The 14,988-nt window shown below is 51.3% G+C and overlaps 1 protein-coding gene across 1 annotated transcript in view; it reads right to left on the bottom strand.

Moving 5' to 3' along the window:
* NLRC3 (NLR family CARD domain containing 3) overlaps nt 1–14,988 on the bottom strand; it is an 82,736-nt gene that overhangs the window by 15,342 nt on the left and 52,406 nt on the right. The window contains exons 8-9 of the mRNA XM_090023694.1: nt 14,311–14,394; nt 13,327–13,410 (exon numbers count right to left, since the gene is read on the bottom strand). Of these exons, the coding sequence (XP_089879820.1) occupies nt 13,327–13,410; nt 14,311–14,394 (168 nt within the window). The remainder of the gene's footprint in view (nt 1–13,326; nt 13,411–14,310; nt 14,395–14,988) is intronic.

Here is a 14,988-nt window from a genome sequence, read left to right as displayed (position 1 = left end):
GACTCACTTCCTGGCAGCCCTGGTGGCTCCTTCTGGCTGCCACTGGCACCAAACCTGGCACCAAACCTGGCCCTGCTGCCTAGGCACCCCAGCCCATTCGCCCTGCACCCACTGCAGGAGGTGGAACCCCCGTGAGCAGGGTGCATAGCCTGATGGCTGGGATGGGGCCGCAGGCAGGGAGCAGTGTTTGAGAGCAGGATGGGTAGGCAAGGCTGAGATTACAGGGTGGTGACAGTGAGGGGCCTGGGACAGGCCCGGGGTAGAGCCATGATCCTTGCAATGGACATGGGTTCCATGGGCAGGGGCATGCAAGGAGTGGATTGCAGCTCTGTCCTGGGCCCCAGCCCCACGCTGTCACAGCCCCAAGATCCTGGACCTGGCCCCATCCCATCTGCCTGCCTGCACAGGTCCCAGCCAGTCTCCATGAAGACCCTGGGATCACTGGGCAGTGACAACATAGGGCCGGGGCAGTGGCAGAGCTGCAATCTGCTCCATGCACACCCCTGCCCACAGAACCAGTGCATGCATGGGTATGTGTGTGTGGGCAGTAAATCATGTCTCTGCCCTGGGCCCCACACTGTCACTGCCCCGCAATCCCAGCCCCAGCCCTGCCTGCCCATCCTGCTCCCAGATGCTGCTCCCCACCTGCCTGCGGCCCCATCCCAGGCGCCAGGCCGAGTGCGGAACAGAGCCATTTAGAGAGTTTTGGTGAGTCGTTGCATGGTGGAGGGCGGGGGGTGCTGAGCCGGCCCATGACCGCTCATCAAAACTCCAGAAGTGGCCCGTGGGTCCAAATAATTGTCCACCCTGGTTTTGAATAACAGAGCCCCATGTGTTCTTAGGAAGCAGCCAGGTTATCTCAAAGAGGCAACTGCCGATTCAGAAATCTCAGTGCCAGCTGTGGAGTAATAGCACATCTGGAATCATCAACCCTACCTGCCCAGGTGGGGATTTTCACCTCATCTTGAGGTAATGGTTTTCCTCTGCAAGCACTTGCACATTTGCTTGGGTACCTCAGGGCCCCTTCTTCTTTACTTAGACTGTGACTTGCTGTGAGCTGGGCATGCCAGACAGGTTGTCACGAGCCAATGCGCTTCTGGAACGGTAGGCGTGGTAGGGACCTCAAGGGTCACCTGGTCCAACCCTTGCTCAGAAGCAGGAACTGAGGAATGCTGGTTCTAAGTGCTTCCTGTCCAGCGCCCATCCACTTCCTCCAATGAAGGAGATTCCACAGTTTCTCTGGGCAGCCTGTTGCCCTGCCCTGCTCTTCTAACAGAACAACTGCTTGCCTGATCATGTCTGATCTAAATCTACTCTGCTGCAGTTTAAATCCATTATTTCACATATCTGTTGCAAGGGAGAAAAGTTGCTTTCCCTCTTCTTTATGACATAATTTCCTAGATTTCATAGACGTTGGGGCTGGAAGGGACCTCTGAAGATCATCGAGTTCAGCCCCCTGCCCTAGGGGCAGGAAGTCAGCAGGGATCATAGGATCCCAGCAAGATAAACATCCCAATGTGTCTTGAAGGCGTTCAAAGTGGGTGCTTGAACCACCTCTGGCGACAGGCTGTTCCAAACCTTGGGGGCTCAGACAGTAAAGACGTTCTTCCTTATGTCCAGCCTGAAATGGTCACGGAGGAGTTTGTGACCGTTCAAGCTTGTCATCACTTCAGGTGCTCTGGTGAACAGACGTTCCCCCAGATCCTGGTGAACATCCCTGATAAACTTGTAGGTGGCCACCAAATCACCCCTGAGCCTGCGCTTTTCCAGGCTGAGTCCCATGGCCCTCAGCCTGTTGTTGTAAGGTCTGTTTTCCTGACCTCTAATCATGTGTATGGCTCTCCTCTGCACCCTCTCAAGCTTCTCCACATCCTTTTTGAATTGTGGAGCCCAAAACTGGATGCAGTACTCCAGCTGCGGCCTCACCAAGGCTGAGTACAAGGGGAGAATGACTTCCCGGGATTTGCTTGAGAAGCATCTATGGATGCAAGCCGGCATTTTGCTCGCTTTACTAGTTGCAGCATCACACTGAAGGCTCATGTTCATCTTGTGGTCAGTCATGACCCCCCCAAGTCCCTTTCATCCATAGTCTAACCAGCGTAGCACTGCCGAGCCTATAAGCATGGTGCAGGTTTTTCCTCCCAAGGTGGAGAACCTTGCATTTTTTGGTGTTGAACACTATCAGGTTCTCGTCTGCCCATTTCCTGAGCCTGTCAAGGTCAGCCTGGATCGCCCTCCTGTCCTCAGGTGTGGACGCTTTACCCCAGAGTTTGGTGTCATTGGCAAACTTGGCCAGTCCGCTTCTGACTCCAATGTCCACATCATTGATGAAGATGTTAAATAGTCTAGGGCCTAGGACAGAGCCTTGAGGGACCCCACTGGTCACAGCACATCATGACGATTGACTTCCGTCAACCACCAGCCTCTGGGTCCTACCACGGAGCCAGTTCCCCAGCCAATGGATCGTGGTGAGGTCAAGGCCACAGTTTGCTGGGTTTGCCAAGAGGTGATCATGGGATACCAGATTGGAGGCTTTTTTGAAGTCAAGATATATGACACCAATCTCTTCCCCCTTGTCCAGGTGATATGTCACCTGGTCGTAGAAGGAAATGACATTGGTCAAGCAAGACCTACCCGCAACAAACCCATGCTGGGTATCCCTCAGGATATTGCTGTCATCTAATCTCTTAAGAATGGCCTCTTTGATAATCTTTTCCAAGACCTTCCCCTGGATAGAGGTCAGGCTGATGGGCCTGTAGTTTGCCGGATCTACTTTCCTCCCTTTCTTGAAGATGGGCACCACACTGGCTTTCCTCCAATCTTCGGGCACTTCACCAGAGTGCCAAGAGCTCTCAAAGATCTGTGCCAGGGGCTGGGCTGTGACGCTAGCCAGCTTCTTAAGTACCCTGGGGTGTAAACCGTTTGGGCCAACTGACTTGAAGGTGTCCAGCCTGTCAAGGTGTTCCTTCACAAGATCAGCTTTCATGGATGGTAAGGAATCTCCCTCACTCGGGCCTCCCTGTCCCGCAGTGGGTAGGAGTGTCCCATGAGACTGGTGGAAAACTGATGCAAAGTACCCATTTAGCAAGTTGGCTTTTTCCTGGGCGTCAGTTGTCAGTTGTGAGTTGTCCTATCTGGTTTACCAGGGGTCCAATGTTGCCCTTGCTTTTCCTCCAGCTCCCCACATATCTGAAAAAGGACTTTTTATTGTCCTTGATATTTCTAGCTAGCTGGAGTTCAGTCGCAGCCTTGGCTTTCCTGGTTCGCTCCCTGCAGGTCCGGACCAGTGCAGAGTATTCCTCCTTGGAGGCGGATCCAGTCCTCCACCCTTTGTAGGTCTTTCTTTTGAGATGCAGGTGGTTCCCTGTAGAGCCAAGGGGGCTGCTGTGCCTTTTTGCTGCCTTTCCTCTGAGATAGGATAGACTTAGCTTGCGCATCCAGGATCGCTCCCTTGAGGAGCAACCACCCGTCCTGAACTCCCCTCCCCACCCAGCTTCCCATCAAACGTTAGGTCACTGATTAGGTCGTCCCTGGTTGCCAGTACCACATCAAGTAGCATTTTACCTCTTGTCAGCCCATAGACTTCCTGAGTCAGATAGAGCTCGTCCACGCACGAGAGGAAGCTTTGCAACTGCTTGGATTTGTCTGAGCGCTCTTCCCATGCAATGTCTGGGTAGCTGAAGTCACCCATGACAACCATGAACTGGGAGCGCGTGGCCTCAGCCAATTCCCTGGCAAACTCCTGGTCAAGGTCTTGATCCTGGGTAGGAGGTCTGTAATAGACTTCCACCATTGTGTCCCCTCTGCTGTGTTCCCCACAGATTTTAACCTAGAGGGTCTCAAGTCATCCACCGTGGGTGCCAATGTCGGCTTGCAGGGAAGCGTAGCTCTCCTGGACATAGAAAGCTACACCCCCGCCCCTTTTGTCCATTCCATCTCTCCTGTACAAAGTATAGCCGTCTATACCCATGGCCCAGTCATGGTGGAGTCCCACCAGGTCTCCATTATCCCTATGAAATCATAATTATTTGTATTTAGCTAGAGGACAAGTTCCTCCTGTTTATTCCCCAAGCTCCTGGCATTTATGTATAGGCATGCAAGTGTCCCTTTGGGGGCCCTAACCTTGCCTATAGTTCATTCCAGGGCTGGGGCAAGGGTGGGATCCCTTAATTGCCTTGGCCTGCTGGCTTTGCAAGGGTTGTTTAGTGGGCCAGCAGTGGCAGTAGTTCCCCCATTCCCCAACGGGCTTAGTTTAAAGCCTGGTGGAGGAGGTCAGCCAGTCTGGCCAAGAGCCTCCTCCGCAGCGGAGAGAGGTGGAGGCCATCTCTTCCCAGCAGCTCGCTGCCTCTCTCACCAAAGAGCGGGCTGTGGTCATGGAAGCCAAAGCCTTCCCGATGACACCAGCACCACAGCCTTTGGTTCACTACCTGGGTCCACCTCTCCCTCCTCAGCCCGTAGCCCGAGACTGGAAGGATCGATGAGAACACCACCTGTGCCCCCAACCCCTTAAGCCCTGCTCTCAAATCCCTGTAGTGCACATGTAGTACCATGTGGGTACTAACGATGCGGCCAGGAGAGCCCCTGATCGCCTGATGGAGGACTACCATGCTCTGGGAGGCGTGCTGAGGGAGATGGGCGCACAGGCGGTCTTCTCTTCCATCCTGCCAGTGAGCGGTCAAGGCAGACGCCACGAGATGTGCATAGCGGAGACCAACTGGAGGCTACAGGAATGGTGCTTCGAGGCGGGCTTTGGCTTCCTCAGCCATGACCGGCACATCGTGATGAGAGACATGCTGGGATGGGATGGGCTCCACCTTTCCCCTAAAGGTAAGCGTGTGTTCTCTTCCAGGTTGGTGAACCTCCTTCGGCGGGCTTTAAACTAGGCTCGTCGGGGGAGGGGGAAGATGAGGGCGGAGGAGACGATGAACTACCAGGCCCAGCAACAGCCAGCGAGCCCAGACCAATGGTCAAAAGGGAGAAACAGGTAAGTGATGGGGGACGGGGCATTGCTGAGACTAGGGGGTCAGTGGGCACAACCGTTGGAGGCCTCAAGTGCCTCTACACGAATGCTCGAAGTATGGGGAAGAAGCAGGAGGAACTCGCCCTCCTCCTAGCTGTCACCAGCTCTGACATAGTGGGGATCACAGAAACGTGGTGGGACTCATCGCATGACTGGGCGGTGAGTGTCAAGGGCTATAGGCTATACAGGAGGGACAGGATAGGAAGGAAAGGTGGAGGAGTAGCACTCTACATCAAGGAGGAATATACTTCCTCGTCAATTAGCAAGGGGGTAGAGGGGGGGCACTCTGAGGTGCTCTGGGTTAGAGTAAAAGGCAGTCCAGGGGATAGAGACTTAACGGTGGGAGTCTACTATAGACCTCCCAACCAGGGAGAAGAGCTCGACCAGGAATTCTTAGGTCAGCTCACAGAGGCAGTGAGGGCTAAGGATGTGGTCATCATGGGGGACCTGAACTTCCCAGACATCTGCTGGGAAGAGCAGTCAGCTAAGTCTGATCGCTCACGTCGGTTCTTAGCCAGAGTGCAGGACCTCCATCTAACCCAGGAGGTGCACAGCCCCACCAGGGGAGATGCCTTGTTGGACCTGGTGCTGTCCACGGGTGATGACCTGGTGAGGGGGCTGCGGGTGATGGGCCACCTGGGAGACAGTGATCATCGCTTGCTGGAATTCACCATCCAGCGTAAGGTGGCAAAGGGCTGCAGCAAGGCAACAGCCCTAGACTTTAGGAGGGCTGACTTCAACAAGCTAAGGAGGATCGTTGGGGAAGTGCTGAGGACCCAGAGGGGAAGGGAGCCAGATGTCCAAGGTGAGTGGTTGCTCCTTAAGGAGACGATCCTCCATGCCCAAAGGGAGGTAATCCCAACAAGGGTCAAAGGGAGCAGGAGGGCACATAAACCCCCATGGCTCACTACGAGCATCCGGGAATGTCTCCTTGCTAAAAGGGAGGCATACACCCAATGGAGGGATGGGGTCATCACCAAGAAGGACTATGTTACAGTCGCCCGAGGATGTAGTGGGGCAGTCAGGAAGGCCAAGGCAGAGATGGAGATAGGACTAGCTTCCCAGATTAAGGACAATAAGAAGTCCTTCTTCAAACACATAGGGGGTAAAAAGAGGGTCCCGGGTAATGTGGGGCCCCTGCAGGACACGATGGGCAACTTAGTCGTCATGCCAGATGACAAAGCTAACATATTTAACGATTTCTTTGCCTCTGTCTTCCTAAGTAGGGACCAGTTCAGCCACCTCCCTGCTGGGCCCCCCTCGGGCCCCGGGAGAGACACGCCTGGGCCAGGGGTTAGCGAGGAGTTAGTTAGGGTACTTCTGGAGAGGCTGGACGTGTTCAAGTCTGCTGGTCCGGACGATCTTCACCCTAGGGTTCTACAGGAACTGGCCGAGGTCATTGCGGGACCCCTGGCGCGGCTCTATGAGCACTCGTGGTGCTCTGGTGAGGTGCCGGAGGACTGGAAGAGGGCCAATGTGGTCCTTATCTTCAAAAAGGGAAAAAAAGAGGACCCGGGAAATTACAGGCCAGTTAGTCTTACCTCAATCCCGGGTAAGCTCTTTGAAAAAATTATCCTGGCACACATCCAGGAGGGCCTTGCGGGGGAATGCATGCTCAGGGGCAACCAACATGGGTTCATCAGTGGCAGGTCTTGTCAGACCAACCTGGTGGCCTTTTACGATCAGGTCACCAAATCATTAGACGCAGGGGTTGCTGTGGATGTAGTCTTTCTGGACTTCCGGAAGGCTTTCGACACTGTCTCTCACCCTGTCCTCATCAAAAAGCTGGGAGACTGTGGTGTCGATGCCCACACGGTCAAATGGGTCGCCAACTGGTTGGAGGGCCGCACCCAGAGGGTGGTAGTGGATGGGTTCTTCTCGACCTGGAAGGACGTGGGCAGTGGGGTTCCGCAGGGCTCGGTCCTCGGGCCCGCACTGTTCAACATCTTCATCAGTGACTTGGATGACGGGGTAGAAAGCACCCTGTTCAAGTTTGCTGATGACACTAAGATGTGGGGGGATGTGGGTGCACTAGAAGGGTGCAATAGGCTACAAGCTGACCTTGACAGGTTGCAACGGTGGGCGGATGAGAATAGGATGGGGTTTAACACTGATAAGTGCAAGGTGTTGCACATGGGGAGGAAGAACCGGCACCACACTTACAGGTTGGGGAACTCCCCTCTTGCCAGCACGGAGACGGAAAAGGATCTTGGAGTCGTCATTGACTCCACGATGAACATGGGCCGGCAGTGTGGGGAGGCAGTCAAGAAGGCCAACCGTACCCTGTCAGGCATCCACAGATGCATCTCAAGCAGGTCCAGGGAGGTGATCCTCCCCCTCTATGCGGCACTGGTCAGGCCGCAGCTGGAGTACTGCGTCCAGGTCTGGGCGCCACACTTCAAGAGGGACGTGGACGATATGGAAAGAGTCCAGAGGAGGGCCACTTGTATGATCAGGGGTCAGCAGGGCAAGCCTTATGAGGAGAGGCTACAGGACCTGAACCTGTTTAGCCTCCACAAGAGAAGGTTAAGGGGGGACCTTGTGGCCTGCTACAAACTGGTCAGGGGGGATCAGCAGGTATTGGGGGAGTCCCTGTTCCCCCGTGCGCTGCCAGGATTGACCAGGAATAACGGTCACAAGCTGGCGGAGGGTAGGTTTAGATTAGATATTAGGAGGCGCTACTTCACAGTCAGGGCGGCTAGGGCCTGGAACCGGCTTCCAGGGGAAGTGGTGCAGGCTCCTAGCCTGGGGATTTTTAAAAGGAAGTTAGATGAGCACCTTGCCGGGGTCATCTGACCCCGGTGCTCTTTCCTGCCAAGGCAGGGGGTCGGACTAGATGATCTTCCTAGGTCCCTTCCGACTCTAGCTACTATGAAACTATGAAACTATGACCCGGCTGGGAGCTCTCCAAGCCATGTCATTTGTGCCCAGATGGATAAGGAGCATAGGGTAGCAGTCAGCGGGCTGGAGGAGTTTAGGGATCTTCTCCACAATGTCTCAGATTCGGGCTCCGACAAATTGTCCCCTCAGTCCCCTCAGGATGGAGTCTCCCATGACAAACACTTTGCATTTTGTCTTGGGGAGAGTGGGGGCGGTAGCTAAAGTAGAGCCTGTGTACTATTTCAGATAGTAGAAGACTGCTGTTATGTCCCCTTCAATTGTCTTTTCTGCAAGGTGAACAAGCCTGGTCCTCTCCTTGTATGGCTTGCCTTCCAACCTCTACATCATCTTTATCACCTGTCTTTCGACCCTTTTAAACTTCTTTAAATCCTTCTTAAAATGCAGAGTCTAGAACTGCATGGGTCACTCTAGATTACTCTCAATTAACTATCCATCTTCCGGTCATTTAACTAGCTCATAATTCTCCAATTTGCTTATGACAACAACTGGTAGAAACTGACACAAGGGCTCCTCTACCACTTCATCACCTGATGGGACAGCCCCCCTCTGATTACCTTCTCCTAAGGAAACTTCAGAGCAAACAAATGCATCTTGTTCTGCTTCTTGGACAGGGCCAGACCCGGATGGTGGCTGAGTGCAAGGCACAGCTAATGCCAGAGCCATGAGTTTGGCAAGAACAGTGACTGCACCTGATGTTTGTTCCCAGAGCTTAGGCTTTTTCACTGACACTCTCTGGGAAGGGAAGTTTGCCCAGCTTGCTGCCAGATGCATTGAGCTGCCCTGACCATGGGAACATATAAATCTAGTGCAGGGGTGGGCAATTATTTGGGTCTGGGAGTTTTGATGAGCTGTCATGGGCAGGTCAGCGGCCCCCTCCAGTGTAACAACTCACTAAAACTCCCTATTGAGCTTTGGGTGGACAGGGACCAGTGTTCAGAAGCAGGACAGGCAGGCAAGTCTGGGATTATGGGGTTGAGTCATGGGACAGTGACAGCTTAGGCCAGGGCCTGGGCCAAACCATGATGCACTCCCTGCATGCACTGCCCAGTGGGGGGGTGCTGCCTGGGAGCCAGCTGAGTGTTGCGCCAGGGAGGAGGAGGTGGGGGGAGGGCCATATGTGGCAGAGTTTACCCAGGTGGCATGGTTTGTGGCTGCCCCTGTGGCACTCTGCATGGGGCTGAACCCTGCTCGGGGCAGCCCATGCCACGTGCCCACCAGCCTGGTCCCAGGCCCAGCCAGCATGCAGCTTCTGGTGGGGTTGTTCCTGGTGTGGCTGCAGCCAGCCAGGTGCTGCTCTGCTCCTCTTGACTCCAGTGGCAGCTCCTCCTGCCCCTGCTGTACTGCTCCAGGCATGTTGGGGGAAACTTCAATTGGGCAGCTCCCACTGGAGGTGAGAGGAGCAGGGCAGCACTGGAGACAGCACTGGCTTGGATCTAGTCAGTTGGCAGGCTGGACCCTGTCCACAGGCTGTATTTTGCCCACCCTACTGTAGTGGCCTCACAGTCTTCCTGATTAGAAACTCCTGCTAGAAGGTATTGCTTCCAGCAATGGTATGATTTAACAGGATAATGAGGTGACCAGCTCAAGCCCTTTTGAGCTGTGTGCAGCAAGTCCCCTCTACTGCAGAGCTCGCTCTCTCTCTTCCTTTATGAGAAGCAGACTAACCAGCACCACAGGAATATCCTCCCCTTCCCCTGTTCCCACAGAAGACTCTTCCCATCCCCAGAGACTGACCTATGCTGGAGCTGGGGTGATGGTGGATGGATGCTTTGCAGGGAGCAGTGGGAGATGCATGTTAACCTCCTCATGTACCAAAGATTCCTCCAGAGATGTAAAATGGGCAGCTCCCTTGCACAGTAAGAAGTCCTCCCTTTTGTAATGGAAATCACTGGCCATGCATCTGCAGTGGAACCAGGCAGTCAGGAGGCAATGCAGGTGCTGCAGACTGCCCAAGGCACAGAGGCCATCCAAGGCTGACCCAGAGATCTGCGCACACTGCTGATACTCATTCAGATATTAGAAACAGAAGATGCAGGATTGGAAAGGACAGCCTGTCTATCACATCCAGCCCCTACTATCCCAGACATCACTTCAGACAATTCCTTCCATAACCATTAGAGCATTTTTGTCCCCACTTCTTCTGGAAGGTTGTTCCTGAACCTCCCTGCTCTTACATTTGCAAACCTTATGGTTTCCTGCCTACTTCCCAGTTTTTCCTCGGCTGTTCTTGGGCCAACATTTTCCTTTGCCCTAAACAGCTTTTAGATGTCCATAGGGTTAGATGTGGGCTAGGTGCTCACTTCTTTTGCAGATGGGAACTGGGGAGAGAGGCAAAGAGATGGCCAATCCTAACTCTCAAATGAAGAATGCAGAGGCAGTCCTACACAGGGAATCCTGTGGAATTCCCTGCCCTTGACCAGGACTTTACCACGTATTAAGCATCTGTCCAAGTGAAAATAATGGGCAAAGCCCTATTTCACCTCATGGATAACCACAGTGTAACTTGGAACCAACTCTGGATTACCTGATTAAAGTGTAGGAATGACTTTTCATAGATTCACAGATGCCAGGGTCAGAAGGGACCTCAACAGATCATCGAGTCTGACCCCCTGACTAGGCAGGAAAGAGTGCTGGGGTCAGATGACCCCAGCCAGATGCCCATCCAGCCTTCTCTTAAAGACCCCCAAGGTAGGGGAGAGCACCACCTCCCTTGGAAGCCCATTCCAAATTTTGGCCACCCTTACCATGAAGAAGTATTTTCTGATATCTGCTCTCTGTCAGTTTGTGACCATTGTTCCTTGTTAACCCAGGAGGCACCTGGTGAACGGAGCATCTCCAATCCCTTCTGCATCCCCCTAATGAATTTGTAGGTGGCCACAAGATCACCTCTCAGCCTTCTCTTGAGAAGGCTGAAGAGGTCCAGGTCCCTCAGTCTCTCCTCATAGGGGTTGTCCTGTAAGCCCCTAACCATACGAGCAGCCCTTCTCTGGACCTTCTCGAGTGTATCAACATCCTTCCTGAAGTGCAGCGCCCAAAACTGGATGCAGTGCTCCAACTGCAGCCTGACCAATGCCTCAGAGAGGGGAAGTATCACCTCCTTGGATCTATTTGTCATGCATCTGCTGATACATGATAAAGTGCGGTTAGCTTTGCTGATGATTTCATCACACTGACGACTCACGTTCATCTTGGAGTTCACTGTGACTCCAAGATCCCTTTCTGCTTCTGTGCTGCTGAGAGGGTCACTTCCCAGCCAGTAGGTGTGCTGGATATTTTTGCGCCCTAGGTGCAGCACTCTGCACTTGTCCTTGTTGTACTGCATCCCGTTGCGTACTGCCCACTTGTCTAACCTGTCCAGGTCTACCTGCAATTGTTCCCTACCCTCCGGAGTGTGCACTTCACCCCACAATTTAGTATCATCCACAAACTTGGACAGAGTACACTTCACACCCACATCCAAGTCACTGATGAAGATATTGAAGAGTACAGGTCCGAGGACCGAACCCTGCGGGAGCCCACTACACACATCCTTCCAAGTCGATACCGACCCGTCTACTACCAATCTCTGGGCATGACCGCTAAGCCAATCTGCCATCTACCAGACTGTGTAAATACTTATGTCACAGCCTCTTAATTTATTTATGAGAATAGGATGAGATACTGTATCAAAGGCCTTGCTAAAGTCCAAGAAAACGACATCCACCTCTATTCCTGCGTCTAAGCATTTTGTGACCCTGTCATAAAATAAAACCAGACATGATCTACCTGCTATGAATCCATGCTGGGTTCCCTGCTGCATTATTTTTCCCACTGGAGTCCCACAGATATGATCCTTCATTAACTTGTCAAAGACCTTTCCAAGGATGGAGGTGAGACTGACTGGCCTATAATTACTTGGATCCTCCTTCCTGAAAATAGGAACCACATTTACCGCTCTGGACATGCAAGCGCCCCTGTTATGACCCTCCAGAGGCACAGAAATGTCCTCGGATGCATCTACACATGCACTTTACTGAAGAGCTGATTAGGTCCACAGTAAAACATCACCATCTACACATATGCTGTATTAGGGCACAGTAAATTAATTAATTCTTCTGTAAGACAGTACTGTCCTACAGCAGAGTAATTATGTCCACTGAAACACATGTGGACAGTGACCAGAGGTCGCTGGGGCACAAGTATACTACAATACAGGGGCTGCCTGCCAGCTAGCCCCACAGACTGCATCTACATGAGATGCTAACTGTGCAGTTGTTACTGGGCAGGCATTTAGTACTTGTATACACAAGTGCTAAATGACTATGCATTAACCAGAGTTACTGTGCAGTAGTGTCACTGAAAGGCTTTTAGGTGATCCTAATTGAGCAGTAACTCATTACTACTGCACAGTAGCTTCATGTCATGCTTCCTGCCACATGATACTACTGCACAGTAGTAACGAACTAGTCAGCATCTCACATAGATGTGGCCACACTGTGGCATCCTCATGCTCCAGCCAGCTCCTCTGCAGTATGTTGAGCCAGGCTGAAGCAGCTGACCCCCTTGGTTCCCTGCCAACTGGGGTTGCTCTGCCCTGACTCAATGTGCTGTGGTCCTGGGTGCATGTGTAAATGTGACACCTGGGATCAATAAACTCTGCATGAACTGCACTGGAGTTTTTTGTCACATGCTAACTGCACATGCAGATGAACTCCCCTAGTCCACATTTTGGTCATCCACTAGCTGAAAGAGAATTCCAGGCAATGTCCCCACATGCATTCATACATGTAAAGCTGTTCCTGTGTGTTAGTGTTTGCTCCCTCATACATGACTCACAACATGATGATATGCCATATGGAAACATCAGTGAATGCAAAAATATGCTTCCTATGGATGCATCTACACAAGACACTGACTGCACAGTAGCCAAAAAATATTGCGCCATAGCACGTCACAGCATGGACAGTGCTAATATGCTACTATGCAGTATTATTAGGCTGCTGCACAGTAGCATCACCTAAAAGATGTTCGGCAATGCTACAGTGCAGTAACTCTGGTTACTGTTCATGTATTTAGTGCTTGCTAATACAAATATTAAAGAAAAGTACAGTAATGACTGTGCAGTAGCGACTTGTGTAGATGTGCCCTGTAAGTACAAAAATATGTTTCCTCCATGGTTTGAAATGAATTCCCAAGTTCCCACCCCAGAGTTTGCAAAGCAAACAATAACTTAGGACCAATAAGTAGTTCTTATAACAAGCTACAAACACCCCACTTACTACAATTCAATGAAGGTGTCAAAATATGACCCTTATTGTACAAGTCCCAGCAGATGGGGATAGATCCAAGGGTCTCAGAAGTTAGTATCATGATCACTCTGTCAATTCCATCTTTCTGTTAAACTGGAATTTCTCTGTCTTTCTTACATTAGTTCCTTGAGACTCCCATTCTGCTTCAGTGCTTCAGCAATTTGTTTCGCACCCTGGGGCCCGATGGAGTTCTTCTGAAGGCTGCAAAGAAGAGGAAAGTAGCCATAAACTCCCAAATGTAAGAATCATCTCATCAGTAACACACGTTCACTATGACTATACCATTCTCTGCAGAGTTTCACCATAAACTTCCATCCATGCAAGTGCAACTATTTCCACCTACTAAACTCAAAGCCTCAAATTATCTGTGGATGGATGCCCCACATCAGACAGTGTGTGGACTTACTGCATTAGAGTGGAGGATGACAAAATGTCAGGAGTGATTTTATCAGTAATGACTATGACAGTGACATTATCAGCCATTCTCACCTTGACATATATTCACTCTGAAATGTACCCCGCTAGATGTGACCTTAATGGCTAAAATAAACAGTGTGAACCAGGAAAACACAGACCAGGAAATAAAGGACACCTCCTTCACATGACTCATTATGCTGTCTAGCATGTGTCCTACCAAGCATCTCTGCTTTGTCCCCTTCAGCTCCCTTAATAGAGGAATTACCCTGACCACATCCTCTGCCCACTGGCATTTCTGTTGTTTTAGAGTACTGGCAGGTGAGTGGGCTTGAGGGGAAATGGTCCTTTGCAAACAGAGGCCAGCTTTGAAGCAAGCAGTGCCAGCTCCTTTATGTGAGATGATGGCACTCTTGTGTCTGGGGCCCAGGCACAACCAACCATGGAAAGAGAAGCCATGTTAGCTGGAACACAAAGACATGATCATGTATCTAAGGGGAGACGTGGAAAACAGTAAGACTGTGGGGCCTGGGCAGCTACCACATCTGCTTGTGCTTCCATCTGGTAGTGGCTGGGAGGCCAAACCATGAAGTGGAATTAGCATCAAGAGGCAGAGATTTCCTCAACTGCCACCCTTGCAGATGGCCATGAGAGGGAGCAGAAAGAAATCCACATGGGAGCACTCACTGCAAAGTCATCAGCTTGTGGTTTGTTAAAAGGGCCTCCGCCAAGAACTTAGCACCTTCCTCCTTTATTACATTATTCTGAAGGCTGCAAGAGAAAAAAAACCCATGATTACTGTGAACAGCTAGGAATTAAAGCCAAAGACAGTTGAAAACTTTCCCTGCCCACATCAGATTACATACATTGAGCCTATGGAGATTCAGAGAAGAGTAGAAAAATCCCCTGTGGTTCCAATTTTGCTGCAACAAGACTCCTTGCTCTGGGGTCTCTGTTCCACCCTTTGGCCCTGGGGGACTCCTCTCCTGCCACGAACATCTCGTATTTTTAAGAAAGCTCTTGTCCTTTCCATCCTCCCTCCCCCATTCTCAATGCACTGGGGTCTTAGGCTATGTCACAACATCCAGATTAGATGTTTTTGACAAGTTTTTCACTGAAAAAAATCAGTTTTATCAGCAAAATTGTTTCCTGAAGCCATACTGATTTCACCAACGTGTTTCACTCAAAAAAAAAAAACCTTGAAAGATCAAACACTTTGTCTTAGCATTCCTTAACACATTTTGATTTGTAAATTTGAAATTCTATTTTTCTTTGAAATGTGCTTGTGTTTTATTTTTAGAAAAAATAAGTGTTAAAAACATTGCAATCTCGAAAAATAAACAGAACCCTACACTTTTCATTGAA

Source organism: Crocodylus siamensis, chromosome 12 (genome assembly GCF_052110815.1).
Source record: "Crocodylus siamensis isolate JL-2025a chromosome 12, ASM5211081v1, whole genome shotgun sequence".
NCBI lineage: Eukaryota > Metazoa > Chordata > Crocodylia > Crocodylidae > Crocodylus > Crocodylus siamensis.
This window is presented reverse-complemented; position numbering and strand designations above follow the sequence as displayed.